Source organism: Pseudochaenichthys georgianus, chromosome 13, assembly GCF_902827115.2.
Source record: "Pseudochaenichthys georgianus chromosome 13, fPseGeo1.2, whole genome shotgun sequence".
In the NCBI taxonomy this organism is placed as follows: Eukaryota; Metazoa; Chordata; class Actinopteri; order Perciformes; family Channichthyidae; genus Pseudochaenichthys; species Pseudochaenichthys georgianus.
The window spans coordinates 2384119-2399029 of NC_047515.1; the positions used below are offsets into that span (position 1 = coordinate 2384119).

General features: G+C 45.0%; 1 protein-coding gene across 1 annotated transcript in view; it reads right to left on the bottom strand.

The window, feature by feature from the left end:
• LOC117457411 (spectrin beta chain, non-erythrocytic 4) overlaps window positions 1–14911 on the bottom strand; it is a 150109-nt gene that overhangs the window by 113564 nt on the left and 21634 nt on the right. Inside the window, 5 exon segments of the mRNA XM_034097494.2 lie at window positions 2837–2949; window positions 3065–3180; window positions 3563–3643; window positions 3767–3858; window positions 13811–13984. Coding sequence (XP_033953385.1) covers window positions 2837–2949; window positions 3065–3180; window positions 3563–3643; window positions 3767–3858; window positions 13811–13984 — 576 coding nt within the window.

Here is a 14911-nt window from a genome sequence, read left to right on the forward strand (position 1 = left end):
CAAGGCTGTGGAGCGGACTCCGCCCTGCCTGTTGATATAAGCCACTGTGGTGCTGTTGTCGTTCCTGACCATTACATGTCTCCCTTGAATTAGGGGCATGAAATGCTGGAGGACTAACACTACCGCCCGTAGCTCTAAGAGGTTGCTGTGTCGTGTCTCTGTTAGAGACCAGCGCCCACCTATAGACCTCTTCAGGCAGGTCCCTTCCCATCCTGGGTTACCCGTCCCAGTGGAGACACCCCCCGGAGGTGACCGGGGGACCCCCAGAACCGGAGGTTGCCCTCCACTGAGGGGGGATGGTCACCAGCCGCCGTTTGTGCCTCTTGGGATCCAAACGCAGGCTGGAGAACAACCTCTACAGGCGGCGCATATGCAGTAACCCCTGCGGGACCACAACGTGAGCAGCCGCCATGAAACTCAAAGTCTGCATGACAGTTAAAGCTGTCACTGTCGCCCCCTGTCGCAGCCTGCGAACCGCCCAGAGAAGGGACAAACCTCTGTTTTCTGACAGGGTCGAGCACCACTCCCAACTACAACGCCTGTTGGTGAGGTATGGGGGTGCTCTTTTTCCAATTGACCGCAAAGCCTAATTCGGTTAGGTGTGTGATCAATTGTGCTGTGCAAAACATTGCCTGTTCCCTGGACCCGGCCATGACTATGAGGTCGTCTAGGTAAAGAAAACTCTCATGCCGTGGGCGCGCAGCGGTTGAAGCGCTGTGGCCACACATTTACTGAACGTGCGTGGGGATAGGGAGTAGCCGAACGGTAATCTGTTCTACTCGTAGGCGATCCCTTGGAAGGCAAAACGCAGATACTTTCTGTGCTCCTGTTTTAATGTTTTCTCTGTGCTGAGGGTGCACAAACAGACACCGCCTGTTTTTGCACCAGAGCCTGAATCTCTGCTGAGAGGAAACCCATCTCCTCTTGGGATGACAGATTTACCTCTCGCATGCCTTTGAACGGAGGTGGGATGCTGCAAAACCGGAGTGAATAACCCCGTTTCAGCGTCCTGTCCATCCACTTTGTTAACACACAGCTGAGTTTTCATTCCCATAACTAAGATAAGATAACTTTAACAAGGTGCCTGTGTGCTTAGTACCAGGTTGTTATCATACCAGCAATGGGTCTTGCTCGTTCTTTCGCTTCCCGTCTGATGAAAGGACCAGGAGTGGCTGGATCAAGTTAGCTACCTAGCTAGTAGCTAGCACGTTAATTAGCATTACAGCCGCGTCATTTTCATTAGCCTTATTATCTTGGTGACGTGTTTTGTTCTGCGAGACCAGAGATGTAGTTCATTGAGCGTTTCACACAAACAAATGTGTTACTACGTTTTACGACAATTTTTTATTTTTTTTGAGTGTATGTGTAATTCGTGGCACAATTCAAACGGGATCGAAAGATAATCTTTCTAGCTCCATTGACTTCAATACATAATTTTTCCGAAATAAGGTCCCATGGAGGTCCACCGGAAGGGGAGGGACTTCGCCACTCTATAGAAATCTCAGTAGGGCTGCATCTCAGGTCGACTATTTTCGGGTCGGTTAAATGAAATCCTTGCTTCCCTGCGTTTAGTCCCTCCCACCAGGGAAGCATGGAGGGACGCAAGGAAACCACGAGAAGCAGGGAAATGAGTTTTAAGAGCAATGGGACGTCCTTTCATCCGGAGCTGCAACTGACCACGCCCCCCTGCAGGAGAGGGGAGTTGGCAGTTACTTTGGCATTAGGGCAGGGATATCTAGATACTTTCCAAGGTTTGACATAACTAATTGTGCTACTTTTAAAGCAAGCAACGATGTTTTCAAATCTGTAATCAAAAAGCTCCTCAAAAACACTATCGAAGCAGTTCTTGCTGTTGCTACATTAGTTCAAACAGTAACAACGGACTATTTTTCTTAGCGGATGCATGTCAATTTAAATCAATACAACTATTTTTTAAATCAATAAAATCATTTTCTAAATCCATAAAAGCATTTCAATTAATATTGGGAGTCATGTCGTTACTTTGTTGAGAATGTGGCCATGTAATAAGCGGGATAATGATAATAACATAACGGGATAATAACACCTTCATGCCGATCTAGATCCCTCCGCTTCGCGTCGGGCTCCTGATCAGCTGTCGGTGTTCTTTTCCCCATAATGACCGCGTCGCTGCACATTATCCCTTACATGTGATTATATAGAGTCATTATTCATTTGTTTTAAAGCAGGAGGCGCAAACGCTTGCCTCGGGGAGGGAGAAAAAGAGCCACAGCGGAGAATAAACAGAAGTGCAACCATGGAAACCATGCAAGGGAAGTCTTCCTCGCTGCTTTTGTGGCAGACTACAGCGCCACTTACAGGCCTGGCATATGTACTACAGCGTCTCCAGCGCTTTCGAGCAGCAATGGCCGGCCGTGGCCCAACCTCTCATTCCCCTGAGAGGTGGAGAATTGACCAATAGCCGTAGCGCCACCGTCCTGACGTCAGGACAGTGTTCAAATCTGGATCAGTCTGTATCAGATCCATTGCAGCCCCTTTTTTAGAGATTTGGGTATGGAGGAAAATAGAGAGGGTTGTGTTTTCTGACACTTGGTGAGTTCCCTGACTCACCGGGGACACATATTCATGTGTAAAAGACGTACTAAAGTGCATTTTGCATGATAGGTCCCCTTTAAACTACATCAGATAGATACGAGTAGTCCATGACAAACAGCTAGAACACATTGCAGTTAACATTTAAACAAAGGCTAGTTGTTCCCAGTTCTGTGAAAGAAAGGATAGATGGTGAATTCACGGACGTGTACCTTGCAACATAACTGATGTCTATGTGTGTATCTGCACATATCCACTCTGTTACCTTGCCAACCCTCTTGCCCTCCACAATAAGAGCCTTCATCTTGGAGAAGTAGTGGTAGTAGGAGACCACATAGGTGATGATGGACTTCTCATCTGGGTTCTCTGTGTTCACGTCTGGTTGGGAAAGTGGTGTTTGAGGCAGAGAGCAGAGGGAGAGAAACACAGATGTTGTCATGATCTCAGTTAGTGAAAGCAAAGCACGTCTACACGATAAGCAGCTCACTCTCACCCTCAGGATCCAGGAGTTTGGTGAGGCCCAGGTTATGCTCAGCGATGTTGAAAGCTTGCTGGAGGTTGTGGGTTGCATTGGACCGCGTCAGCTTGTGGAACTCTATCAGATCAGGTCTGCAGGGCGCAAGTTCATGAAACTCAATTTCTCATACACCCTTTCCACTCTATGTTTCTGTTTATCCACAATTTAATGTAATTCGTTGTTGGTCATGTTTGTACATGAAAATCATATTACTTGAATTCCTGACATTCTAAGAAATGTGCCAATTCTTCTGTAAATTAACTCAACAACATTGCAATCGTTCCCACTATTGTCAATCTGCAGTTGTCCTGTAAAACTGTTCATCTGTGTGAACTGATCCTGTATCACTGCTGCTCATGACTGTATGCATGTCAAGATGTGAGAGTATAGGTGTGTGTTTGACTAGATGTATGGAGTGTGTACGTAAGAGAGCATGAGCAGTGTGAGCATCTCGAGATGAGCTAGGAACACTACCTGTGTCTGTGTATGAGGGCGTTGAAGGCGAGGCCGTCTCTCCAGCAGGTGGTGAAGTTCTGGATGTTGACCTCAGGGTACCTGGAGCACACAGACATATGTTCTCCCTTCTTAAAATGTAAACCAAGGAGCACCAAGATACTAATACTGGGTACATTGCATCAATGATGATTCATTTGACAGTATTTGTATTCCACTGCTCACCCTGCGGTCTTCATCTGGCACCAGAGCAGCAAGGCATCCTTGGCAGAGCGGGTTTCTCTGTTGTCCTCCGTCTCTATTTTGATCACCTGGATCTGAACAGGGCCACAGCAAAGCAACAGGTCAGCGTCTGTGAGCGAGACCTGGGGGCACAGACTCTCCACCTTCTGTCTCCAAAATGTTTGCACTGCTTTGTTATGGAAAGATACAGTATATATATCCACATCTTAAGTATTAACCGTATTCTGTAGTCGTCTACTGGTGCATCGTTTAACAAATAGTTGTCACTTCCTTCCTATTTACTGATTAGTCCAACATACTGTGTTGCTGTGCCATTTCATTTGATTGTCAACACTTTTGTGTGAAATGTATGCACCATATGGTGACCTTCAAATTCCCACAATAAAGGGAACAAAGGAGTACCTTCTTGATCTAAACTATTTGAAAAGAAATGTGAATATTTTGTCTGGTATTGCGGTTATGGGCCAGCCTATAAATGCTATGATTGGCTCAGGGGTTTCTCCAAGCAAGAAAACACCAGCCCAATTGAAATGATGCAAAATTAGACGTATGTCACCAGTCGAGAGGGAAGGTCCGAGCAACGAGGCCCTTACGTAATTCCTGAAAGGAACATTAAGAGATGAGGAATAAAGAGCGAGGAGATGCAGAGCCTGATGATAGGTGACAGTGACAGCCTTTCAACCAATCAAATCCCACTGACATGATCCAAGGTAATTGGGGACATGACCCCCTGGAATGGTGTCAGGCACAACATTGCACACACACACACACACACACACACACACACACACACACACACACACACACACACACACACACACACACACACACACACACACACACACACACACACACAAACACACCATCACACACACACAGCACACACACACAACCACACCACAACAACACAACACACACCACACAACAACACACACACACACATCACTAAGGAAGTCAGTGCAGATAATAACAGCGTGTTATTATTTGTGATCAGTGTGTAAATCAGTAGGATTACCTCTTCCTCCGCTGTCAATCCGCTTCCTTCTTTCCTCTCTCCCTCTCTTTTTCTCCTTCCTCCTCTTTCTCTCTCCCCTCTCTCTGTCTCCCTCTCTCTCTGCCTGTGGGCTCGGCCCTACCTGCTGACTGGACAAAGCAAACTCTCACTTTCACCACAGAGGAAGAGAGGAAAGGTGAAAGATGAGGAGAGACAACGTGCAGGAGGGCAATATCAATATCAGCCAACGATTCTCTTTCGTGAGATTATTGTTCATCGAACTTAAATGTTCAAATAAATGACTTTACCAACCCTGTGAACATGCGGTCAGATTTGTCATTAACCCTGTTTGTATCATTGTGCTGGTCAATTGTTTAATTGCAACAATCCCAGGCCTGGATCAGCAGTAAACTACAACATCAACTGTTTATTATCTTGAAGCTGATAGCATGTTATTTAAAACGTGATGTGTACTATGCGCAGCCACCACTAAGCACTGAATTGAATAGTGTTAAATGGAAATAAGAGGTGATCAACTAATATTTACTACGAGACAGAAGTAAGGTTCTGGAAGATCATTTATTACACGGCTTAGCTGAATACTTTCTAACAGACCGCTGCTAAGGATAACAGACCGAGATCATGGGACTATGTGCAGTCCTTTCAATCCGCAGAAAGAAGTCTGGACCATTTCATGTCAGCTGTGGACAACAAACATTGTTTTTTTCATCAGAAAACACTATGGAATACTTTTTGAATGTTCAATGTTATATTTGTGGAGCGCACCAAACTTGGGAAGTATGATGGCTTAACTGAGCCAAAAGAGAAGAAAAAAAGGTTAAAAGACCGAGCAATGGACGTCAGAGAAATCAGCAGAAGAGAGAAAGTAAGCACTAACAGGACCGTTGGTACACAGAGGAACGGACACATTTTTTAAACGGAAGCAGTAAGATTATTTTTTTAAGCAAATAAAATGACCTTTAATTTATATTTTGAGTCAAGTCTTTGGTTTATTTAGTGCAGGGCCGTGTAATAAGCGGGAGAATGTGCAACTAGGTTTCGCATCGGGCTCCATGATCACCCAGTCGCGTGTTATTTTTTCAATGATGACCGCCTCGTTGCATATTTTGCCTTACTTAAGGTTTATTCTATATAATTGTAACACTTTCTTCACATCAGTTGCATATACAACTATGACTGATTTGCATACCATTGTTAGTAACTTTTAGAAACCTTCAAAATGATTAATCAATCATAATTGCTTTGTGTGCTTCGCAGCTTAGAGTTTGTCAATATTGAATTCATTCGTAATCATTCATTGACATTTTCTCTGCTCAAACTTTAATTTCAGTTTTTCCACTTGCATAATAAGGCTCTTTGCTTAAAAAAAGTATTAGTTTTATTTTTTCTCAAGTTGTCTGTTGACATGATGGCAAATAAAGCATGTGTGTGAAAGGCTGACGTGATTACAAGCAGTAGGAATGGCAGTGGCCGGAAGGAGACAAATCGGAAAGATAACATGAGGGACTGTGGCCTACTGTATGGAAACTGAAGAACCATATTTCTATTTTCAACCTTTATTAATCATTACAAACTTGACTGAGCACAGACACAGTTAGGCCCTACCCGTATTTACCACAGCCAACCACACTTAATCCCTATCCTCACATGTTCCATAATTACTCTCTCTCTCACACACACTCTCTCACACACACACACACACGCACGTGCGCGCACACACACACACACACACACACACACACAACACACACACACACACACACACAACACACACACACACACACACACACACACACACACACCACACACACACACACACACACACACACAGCTCTTCTTTGTCAGCACATGCAAAATTGAAGAGGCCATCGACTGGTGGCTGTGAAAAATTTGAAAAATTAGAAAAATTATTGATTACATCAATGCAAATGTGAAACAAACAAATGTTTGACCAAAAACATAAAGCCAATACAGGTGATATGATTAGGCCAATGACCAGCACCCATTCGATTTTGACCTACCCATAGGCTAAATTACTTTGTGACACTTGAGTGACTTCCTGTTAGCTAGAGCGCCAAATGAATTGCTAACAACAAAGTGAAAAATGGATCGTTTTTTAGTCCTTAAACGTCCACGTGTGGACACTCAATCAAAACCACCTGAAAGCGAGAGGGATTCTGCACATAATAGGCCTCGTGAGTACAAGTAGCTTACTTCTGGGTCTCTGTGTTTCATTCAAGCTCTGCTCTGTGTGTGTGTGTGTGTGTGTGTGTGTGTGTGTGTGTGTGTGTGTGTGTGTGTGTGTGTGTGTGTGTGTGTGTGTGTGTGTGTGTGTGTGTGTGTGTGTGTGTGTGTGTGTGTGTGTGTGGTGTGTGTGTGTGTGTGTGTGTGTGTGTGTGTGTGTGTGTGTGTGTGTGGCACGAGCCATTTTGTGTGCCTGCGCAAGCGAGTGATACCTCATTCACACCAACGGTGTTTCACGGCCGGTTCGTAGCTGGGGCTTGAAAAGCACCGGGTTTTCCTGTTCACACCGCAGCGGAGCAGCCTCTTAGCTCCGGAATCCGGTTCGTTTCAAGCACCAAAAAATTGTCCGGCCAGAGCAAAAGCACTGCATACGTCACGCTTACGTCGAGGCGGGGCAGGGGCAGGGGCGGGATCAACTCCTGAACAACAACATAAAGCCGGCGTTTTATCCAGTTTGTACACAACGATGGAGAAACTTAACAAGCAGCAGTGGTGCACTGAAGAGACCAGCTACCTGCTGGGAATCTGGTCTTCCGAAGAAGTGCAGAGGAAGCTGGAGCACAATCGGCCATTGTTGTTGTTGTCGGTGTCAGCTGTGAGGGGTTTCCGCGCGGTTTGGCTTTATGAAACAGGCACGCAAACGGTTACGTCATGACGCAAACGATGACGCAATGACGCAGCACCAGTCGGACTCTGGGCAGTGTGAAAAGAGCCGGAGCTAAACCGAAGAACCGGTTCTGAACCTGAAAAGCTCTAGCACGGAGCTTGAACCGGAGTTGCGTTGGTGTGAATGAGGTATGAGAGTCTCAGATAACCTCAGCTCAGGTGAAGTAAAGACTCTCTGTGTTTAGATAGTTAACTTTAGTCTAGTTATCTCAGTGGGTCTCAAACAGTTTGTTTTAAAAGGAGAGTGATTTGTAAAATGTCTATGAAGAAATAGAAAATCTGTTTACAGTTCTGTTTCATATGGGTGATGAGAGATGTATCCATAGATCTCTTAATGTTGCTCTCAAAGTGCACCAGATTGATGCTTTTAACTTCAATATTTAAAAAAAATCTTCCCGGGGGAGCATGCCCCCGGACCCCACTAGAGGACGTGAGGTCCACTCCTCACTTGTAAAAATAGCACTTTACCCCTGTACTTTACACCTATATGCCATGAGCTGATTATCGAGCCTTCGTTGTAACAGTCGCGGGTGCACTGTGTGTGTGTGTGGGGAGTGTTGCAGTAGAAAATTCAACTGTAGCGCTGGTGCATTAATGGGAAACCCTTAATGTTTGAGCACCCTCTATGAAACGTCAAGCTACCCCACAGCACCCCCTAGAGAAAATCTCTAGGCTACACCACGGATATATAAAGATACAGCATTGAAGGCGGGATCCTGTTCATTCCTATGAAAGCTGCTCAGTGGCGCATGAAGCCAAAATGGCCTCTCAAATACAAAAATCCCTGCATCATCCGGGAATCTAGGCCCACAGAGCATCCGCACTTGAGTTTTCCATAAGCCCCGCCTCCAATCCGCTCCGTCTCAGTTTAGTGAAACTGATTGAACTTTTAAGACCTTGTGATATAAATAAAGGATATTTGAGTGTTAATATTGGGTAGTTGATTTAGCTCAAATATTTCTTCCGGTGATTTAGAGACGTCTCTTTCCCAAAGTTAGTCAATCGGAAATAGTATTTCTGGCCCAAAATTATGTCACATACTGATACGGAATTTATAGTAACACTGTTAAGCCACTAGAAAAAAACTGCTTCATCGGTAGGTACACTTTCTGGGGGCTTGGGCTGGAATCACAACAACAAAAAACAGTGATGACTAAACTACATTTCAAGTGTGCTACCAAGCCTGTTCTCAAGCATCACTGTATTAGAGCTGTTAAATATTTCTGAGTAGTGAACTTATCCTTATTACTGTGATTCAGACTAAACAATTCATTTTTACATTGATAAAAAACTGTTTATTGATTTGCAGGGTCAAAAAAAAAGTGGAAGGTGAAAGATATGATTGTATAATTGCAAAAGAAAAATGCCACCAACTCTGATGTGTAACATAACATAATCTTCAGCAGTGACCATCAAACCACCTCTGTTTTAACATTAACACAGATCCTTCATCTTGTGCCTCAGAGGATCACTCACATACTGAAACCGGAGTCTGCTAGCAGGGCTGTTTCATGTGCTTTGTGGTAGGTAGGCAGGCCGAGCATTACAACAGTGAGTCCCAGGAGACAGCTGCTGGGCGGCTGCATGGCGTGAAGGCTACAGAAGGGTCTGCATAATGCTAAGCCAGCATTTTGAGCCAAAGCCCTGCTGTAGCAGTGAAGCGTAAGAAAGAAGAGCTGTGGGCTCCTGCTGTACTTACAGTACATGGCACAAACTGATCCTGTATCACTGCTGCTCATGACTGTATGCATGTCAAGATGTGAGAGTATAGGTGTGTGTTTGACTAGATATATGGAGTGCGTAGGTAAGAGAGCATGTGCAGTGTGTAAATGTATGTGTGTGGGTGTGTGTCTGTGTGTGTGTGTGTGTGTGTGTGTGTGTGTGTCCTGTCCTTGTCGAAGAGTAGACAGGAAGGCGGCCTCTGAGCCCTGAGTGACTTTCAGGCTTCATCACCAAACAGTTCTGACGCTGTCGCACACTGATGATGCGGCAGTTGTGACTGTGACAGAGTTGGAAAGTTACGGCCCGTCCACACTACAGCTTCGACAGCTTCAAAAACGGTTTCCAACGCGTCTGCCCATTCACTTTGAATGGGGTGACGTCACGTTGCCTCGCTTTTCGCCGAACTGAATTGTGGGTAGCATAGCGGTCCGTCTCCGGCGTCAGAAGTTGAACAAAGTAGCCAGCGCCAGCCAATCAAATCCCGTTTCTGAAAATCTGACAGCTCAAGCCGTAGCCAATCAAACCGCGTCTAAGCTGGGAGAGATATCCCGCCGTTCATTTCTATATTTCAAAAAAAGATGGAGGAGAAACTAACTATCGCTGTAGCAAATCACCCGGTTTTGTATGACCAGACCCTCTTCACCTACCGGGATACAAACCGGAGGAACCAGGCATGGAGGGAGGTGGCAGAGACAGTGGGTGAAACTGATGTTTGGGGAGTTTATATATATATTGCTCGCATAAAATCCCCGGGGTTTTTTGCTTTGTTTGTCGGGGGCGGGAGATTCATGTGATTGGTTGTTGGTCGCGGTGCTCGAATAAAATCCCCAAGCTTCAGACACGCCCAGCTCCAAGCTATTTTTGAAGCTGTAGTGTGGACGGGCCGTTACAGAACACTTCCATCAGTGCTGCCATCACAGTTTCAGCCGAGTAGAGCAGTCCATTTTTTCTAAGCAGAATGTACATTTTCACGTTTACATTTTTAAATCAATATTGTGATCAATATGTCAAGTCGTCGGTTTATTTAGTATGTAGCTGTTTAATAAGCAGGATAATAATCTGAGAGCCATTAGCCAGTATTCTCATCACCAGCTGCAGATTCATTCATTACACATTATCCCTTACAAAATGTCCTTTATGTTGTATTCTTGTTTTAATGGTTTTGTTAGAGTTCACACTCCAGCCATGGATTCACATTGTCTTCATATACACAAGGGACCAAATAAGGCATAATGACCACCCTCCAATAAAGACCCCTCACTGCATATCTCTCTAGGTCGTCCTCAGACGAGCCCTCCATCGTTGCTTCCAGTCATCCCGGTTCTCCATACATCTGGCCAGTTCATTGGTGCTTTGTGCTCCTACGTCATTTGTGCGGGACGTCCTCGTGACCGATGCCCGTGTGTTGGTTCCCACAACACCGATTTACCGGCTGGCAGCTCTTGATGCCTTTGGCGATGTCCTGCTAGTCTCATTCTCCTGGCTGCAATGTTCTCGCTCACCCTTGGTATTCCCTCGTCCCTCGTGGTGTAGCATCCGTCAAGAGACTTTTGCAGGGCTGGCTTCAGGGTCCAGCATTCACTGCCATAGAGGAGAACAGTCTCTACCGTTGCAGAGAAGAAGCTGAGTTTGATTTGACGGGGAGGTTGGAGTTCCGTACACCGGTCATGCCGCTCAGGGCCCTCCATGCAAGTGCCTTCCTCACCTTGAGATCTTGCTCGGTTGAGTTGACCCATGAGCCCAGGTACTTGAAGTCCTTGACTTCTTTAAGCACAGTGCCTTCTGTTGTTGTCAGAGGTGGATGTTCTGGTAAGATGTTATAGGTGACGTGATGTTATAGGACTCCACTCTGTTCAGGAGTTCCTGTGCTTGCTCCACGCTGTCGGAGAGCAGGCTGATGTCGTGATATTATCCTGCTTAATATACGGCCACATACTAAACACACTAAGGACTTGACTCCCAATATTAATTGAAATAATTGTTTTGACTTGAAAATGATCGTATTGCTACCGCTAATAAAAAAATACTATTTTCCACGGCGCACAAATGGCGTGAACTGCGGCAACAACCACTTACTGGAATGACTTAATTCCAATCAGGTTTCAGAAAACACCACTCCACAGAATCAGCTCTCCTCGGGGTCTCCAATGACCTCATGATGGCATCGGATGCAGGCGATTGCGTGGTTCTGGTGTTGTTGGACCTGAGTGCAGCGTTTGACACAGTGGACCACGCCATCATGCTGGATAGACTCAGGGAGTGGGTAGGCATCTCAGGGTCTGCCCTCCAGTGGTTTGCCTCGTACCTCAGTGGGAGAAGTTTCTCCGTGGCGCTGGGCCCGTTCTCATCACATAGCACTCCCCTATCCTGTGGCCTGCCCCAGGGTTCTGTTTTAGCCCCCCTTCTTTTTGCCCTGTACATGCTGCCATTGGGCCGCTTAATTAGCCCATTTGAAGGTGTCTCGTATCACTGCTACGCAGATGATATCCAGATATACTTCTCCTTCAAACCTGTCAACATGGAAAAAGTAAACACCCTCATCACATGTCTGTCTGCAATTGAGGAGTGGATGTGAAGCAACTTCCTACAGCTCAATGCATCGAAAACGGAAGTCTTGATCTTGGCGGCTGATAACATCGCCTCTAAGGTAGCAAGCCACCTGGGTTCATTCAGTGGTAACATAAGGGCAAACATCAAAAACCTTGGTGTTACCTTTGATCAGTCTGTGCTACGAGACAAACACATAACACTTCTGACCCGTACCTGTTTTTTCCAGCCTTTATTTCATCCCGGCGTGATTACTGTAATGCTCTGTTCTCCTGCCTCAACAAAACATCAATACACCGGTTACAACAGGTCCAAAACGCTGCAGCCAGATTACTGACTGGGTCCAAAAACACATGCCACATCACTCCGATCCTTTCTGCCCTGCACTGGCTCCCTGTCCATCTCAGAACCCAATTCAAAGTACTGGTCTTCACATATAGAGCTGTCCATGGCCAAGCCCCAGCCTACATCAATGACCTGATCCAGCCGCACATCACAACCCGGGCCCTGAGGTCCTCTGAGCAAGGCCTCCTAAGGGTGCCCCGAACCAGGCTAAAGACTAAGGGTGCCCGTGCCTTTGAGGCGGTGGCCCCAAGGCTTTGGAACAAACTCCCCCAGATAATAAAAACCTCGGCCTCAATAGAGATTTTTAAGGGGCGGTTAAAGACCCACCTCTTCCGACAGGTCTTTGGGTCGGAGGAGGAGGAGGTGAGTTAGTGGCTGTCTTTTTTATTGGTGTTTTGTCGTATGTTTTATCCTATGTATTACCTGCTGCTGTTTTATGCCTTTTATTCTACATGTTATAGTTGTACTGTGAATTGTGTCCTGTGTGCTGTACTGTAAAGCACTTTGTACATCCGTGTTGAGAAGGGTGCTATATAAATAAAGTTTTACTTACTTACTTACTTAATTTAAAAAGGAACAGAAGCACTGATCGATGTTTTTGGTAAGTGTCCAAGTCTGTTCACAGTTTCTTTTTCACTAACAAATCCTTCAACAATGCCAGAGCCCATACCGTGTTCCTGTTAGTGTCTACTTCCTGTCTGTCTTCTTCTGTTCATTTAACTGACATCCAGCGGTGCGTCTTTTACCTCTATTCCTTTCTTTACCTTGATCCTCCTTAGCAACGGTCATTATTTTGCTTAGCAGCGGTCTGTTCAACAGTTTTAATAACCTCTGAAATGTTGACCAATGAAAAACGAGTGTAATAACAGGAAACAATATAGCATGTTATCAATCTTTCATTCTCCACCCCCCATTAAAAGTATTCAACTTTTAAAACAGTGACGGCTTAGATTTTGAGGCTTTCACACAAAGCTGGCGACAGAATTCACAACAACAACAAAATGTGCGTCAGCTGAAAAAAGATGAACCATGAATTATGCATAACTTTTAACCGCTATCTACCCCGTCCCCCGCTGCACTGTAGATATTGCACTAATGATTTTCAGCACAAACAAGGCTATAAGGTTTTTCAGCTAACTGCAATTTTCTGCAATTATCCATGAGGCAAAGAATAAATGTTTCCTAAACAAAGAACTTAGTCGGTAGAGGAATGGCAAAAGAGAGGAAGAAGGTCTGGGCGTGACACTTCTAATACATGTTAGCACCCGCTGTCAGACGATGCTTATCATTTCACTGGAACTGCGTGTAGCTATTAACCAGATCTTCATGAAATGGACTGTTTTTGCAAAGAGGGTCATTTGCATAGAAATGGGATTTTTTTTTTCTTCAGCAGATGTATTATTATTATATTACCACTTAGATGTTATTTGCTGGGACATTTGTCATGCAATAATGTTAACAAAACACAGGTTTATATGTGTGTTTACCTGGAAGCGTAGGATGATGGTCCACATAAGGCCCAGGGTGAGGCGGTGGTTTCCATCCACAATGTCATGGGAGCCCACGTTCTCCAGGTGCACCCGCTGTTCTTTCAGGAACTGCAGGGCTTTGTCAACGTTCTCCAGGCAGTGGATCCGCATTCGACCCCGCGTAGGCCTCGGCTGGGGGGGGATCGGAGGGATTATAAACAAAAACCTTCGCCAAAAGATATGCAGCCACTAGTCTAGAGCTAAAGCTATGACCATTTTTCAAATGCAGCTAGATAAAAGATTGTAGGCACAATTCATTTCTCAAAAATATCCTTCTCAGTGAAGTAAGGGAGAACACTGAATGACAAGTATGTGAGAATATTCATTGTGTCCTCTATAGGAATACGAGTGGTGGAACCTGCTGCAGGTTAAGTAACTCCACAAATCCCAAATTCACCAAATATAAATAAATAAGTGTTCTAAAATAAATATGTTATCTAGTGAGCTAGCTAGGTAACACTGATCAACTTAAATAATCAAAAAGGATATATGTATAGAGCACCATAGTGTTTAAAGAGGGGTTGTCTTAGACAGGAGCACCATCACAGAGGCTAATCCATGTATTTGTGTTGATGGGGCCAGCATGGGCATAGAGACATATCTATGCCCATGGGCCAGCTGCAAAACATATTTAAGCCCATAAGGCCCATCTGAACAACGTAATCGTTTAAGGTGTACGCTTCAATTGGAATATATTTCCCTCTTGACCGCCCTGTCAGACAGCCCTTTCCCACAGAAAGCTGAAGCTGCAATCTATGCCCTCTTCAAAGCCACCACACAGTAATTATATCTGCTGGTCTACAGCTGCCTTGGTCTGCCCTTTGTTTGTGTCTTTGTGTACATTTGGTGAATTTGAACCGACCCATAAAAACATTTTCTAACTCAAAAATATTTTAAACGTAAAATATACTTAGATCGATTTTTCAGCTGACCTTTCTCTTAGGTAGCTTAAAAACGTGTTGCTGCTGCCCCTATCCACGTAATACATTACCATGCTTCCTTGACGGACTGCAGGTTACACACTGACCACAGATAAGAACCTCATACAACCTGACTTAA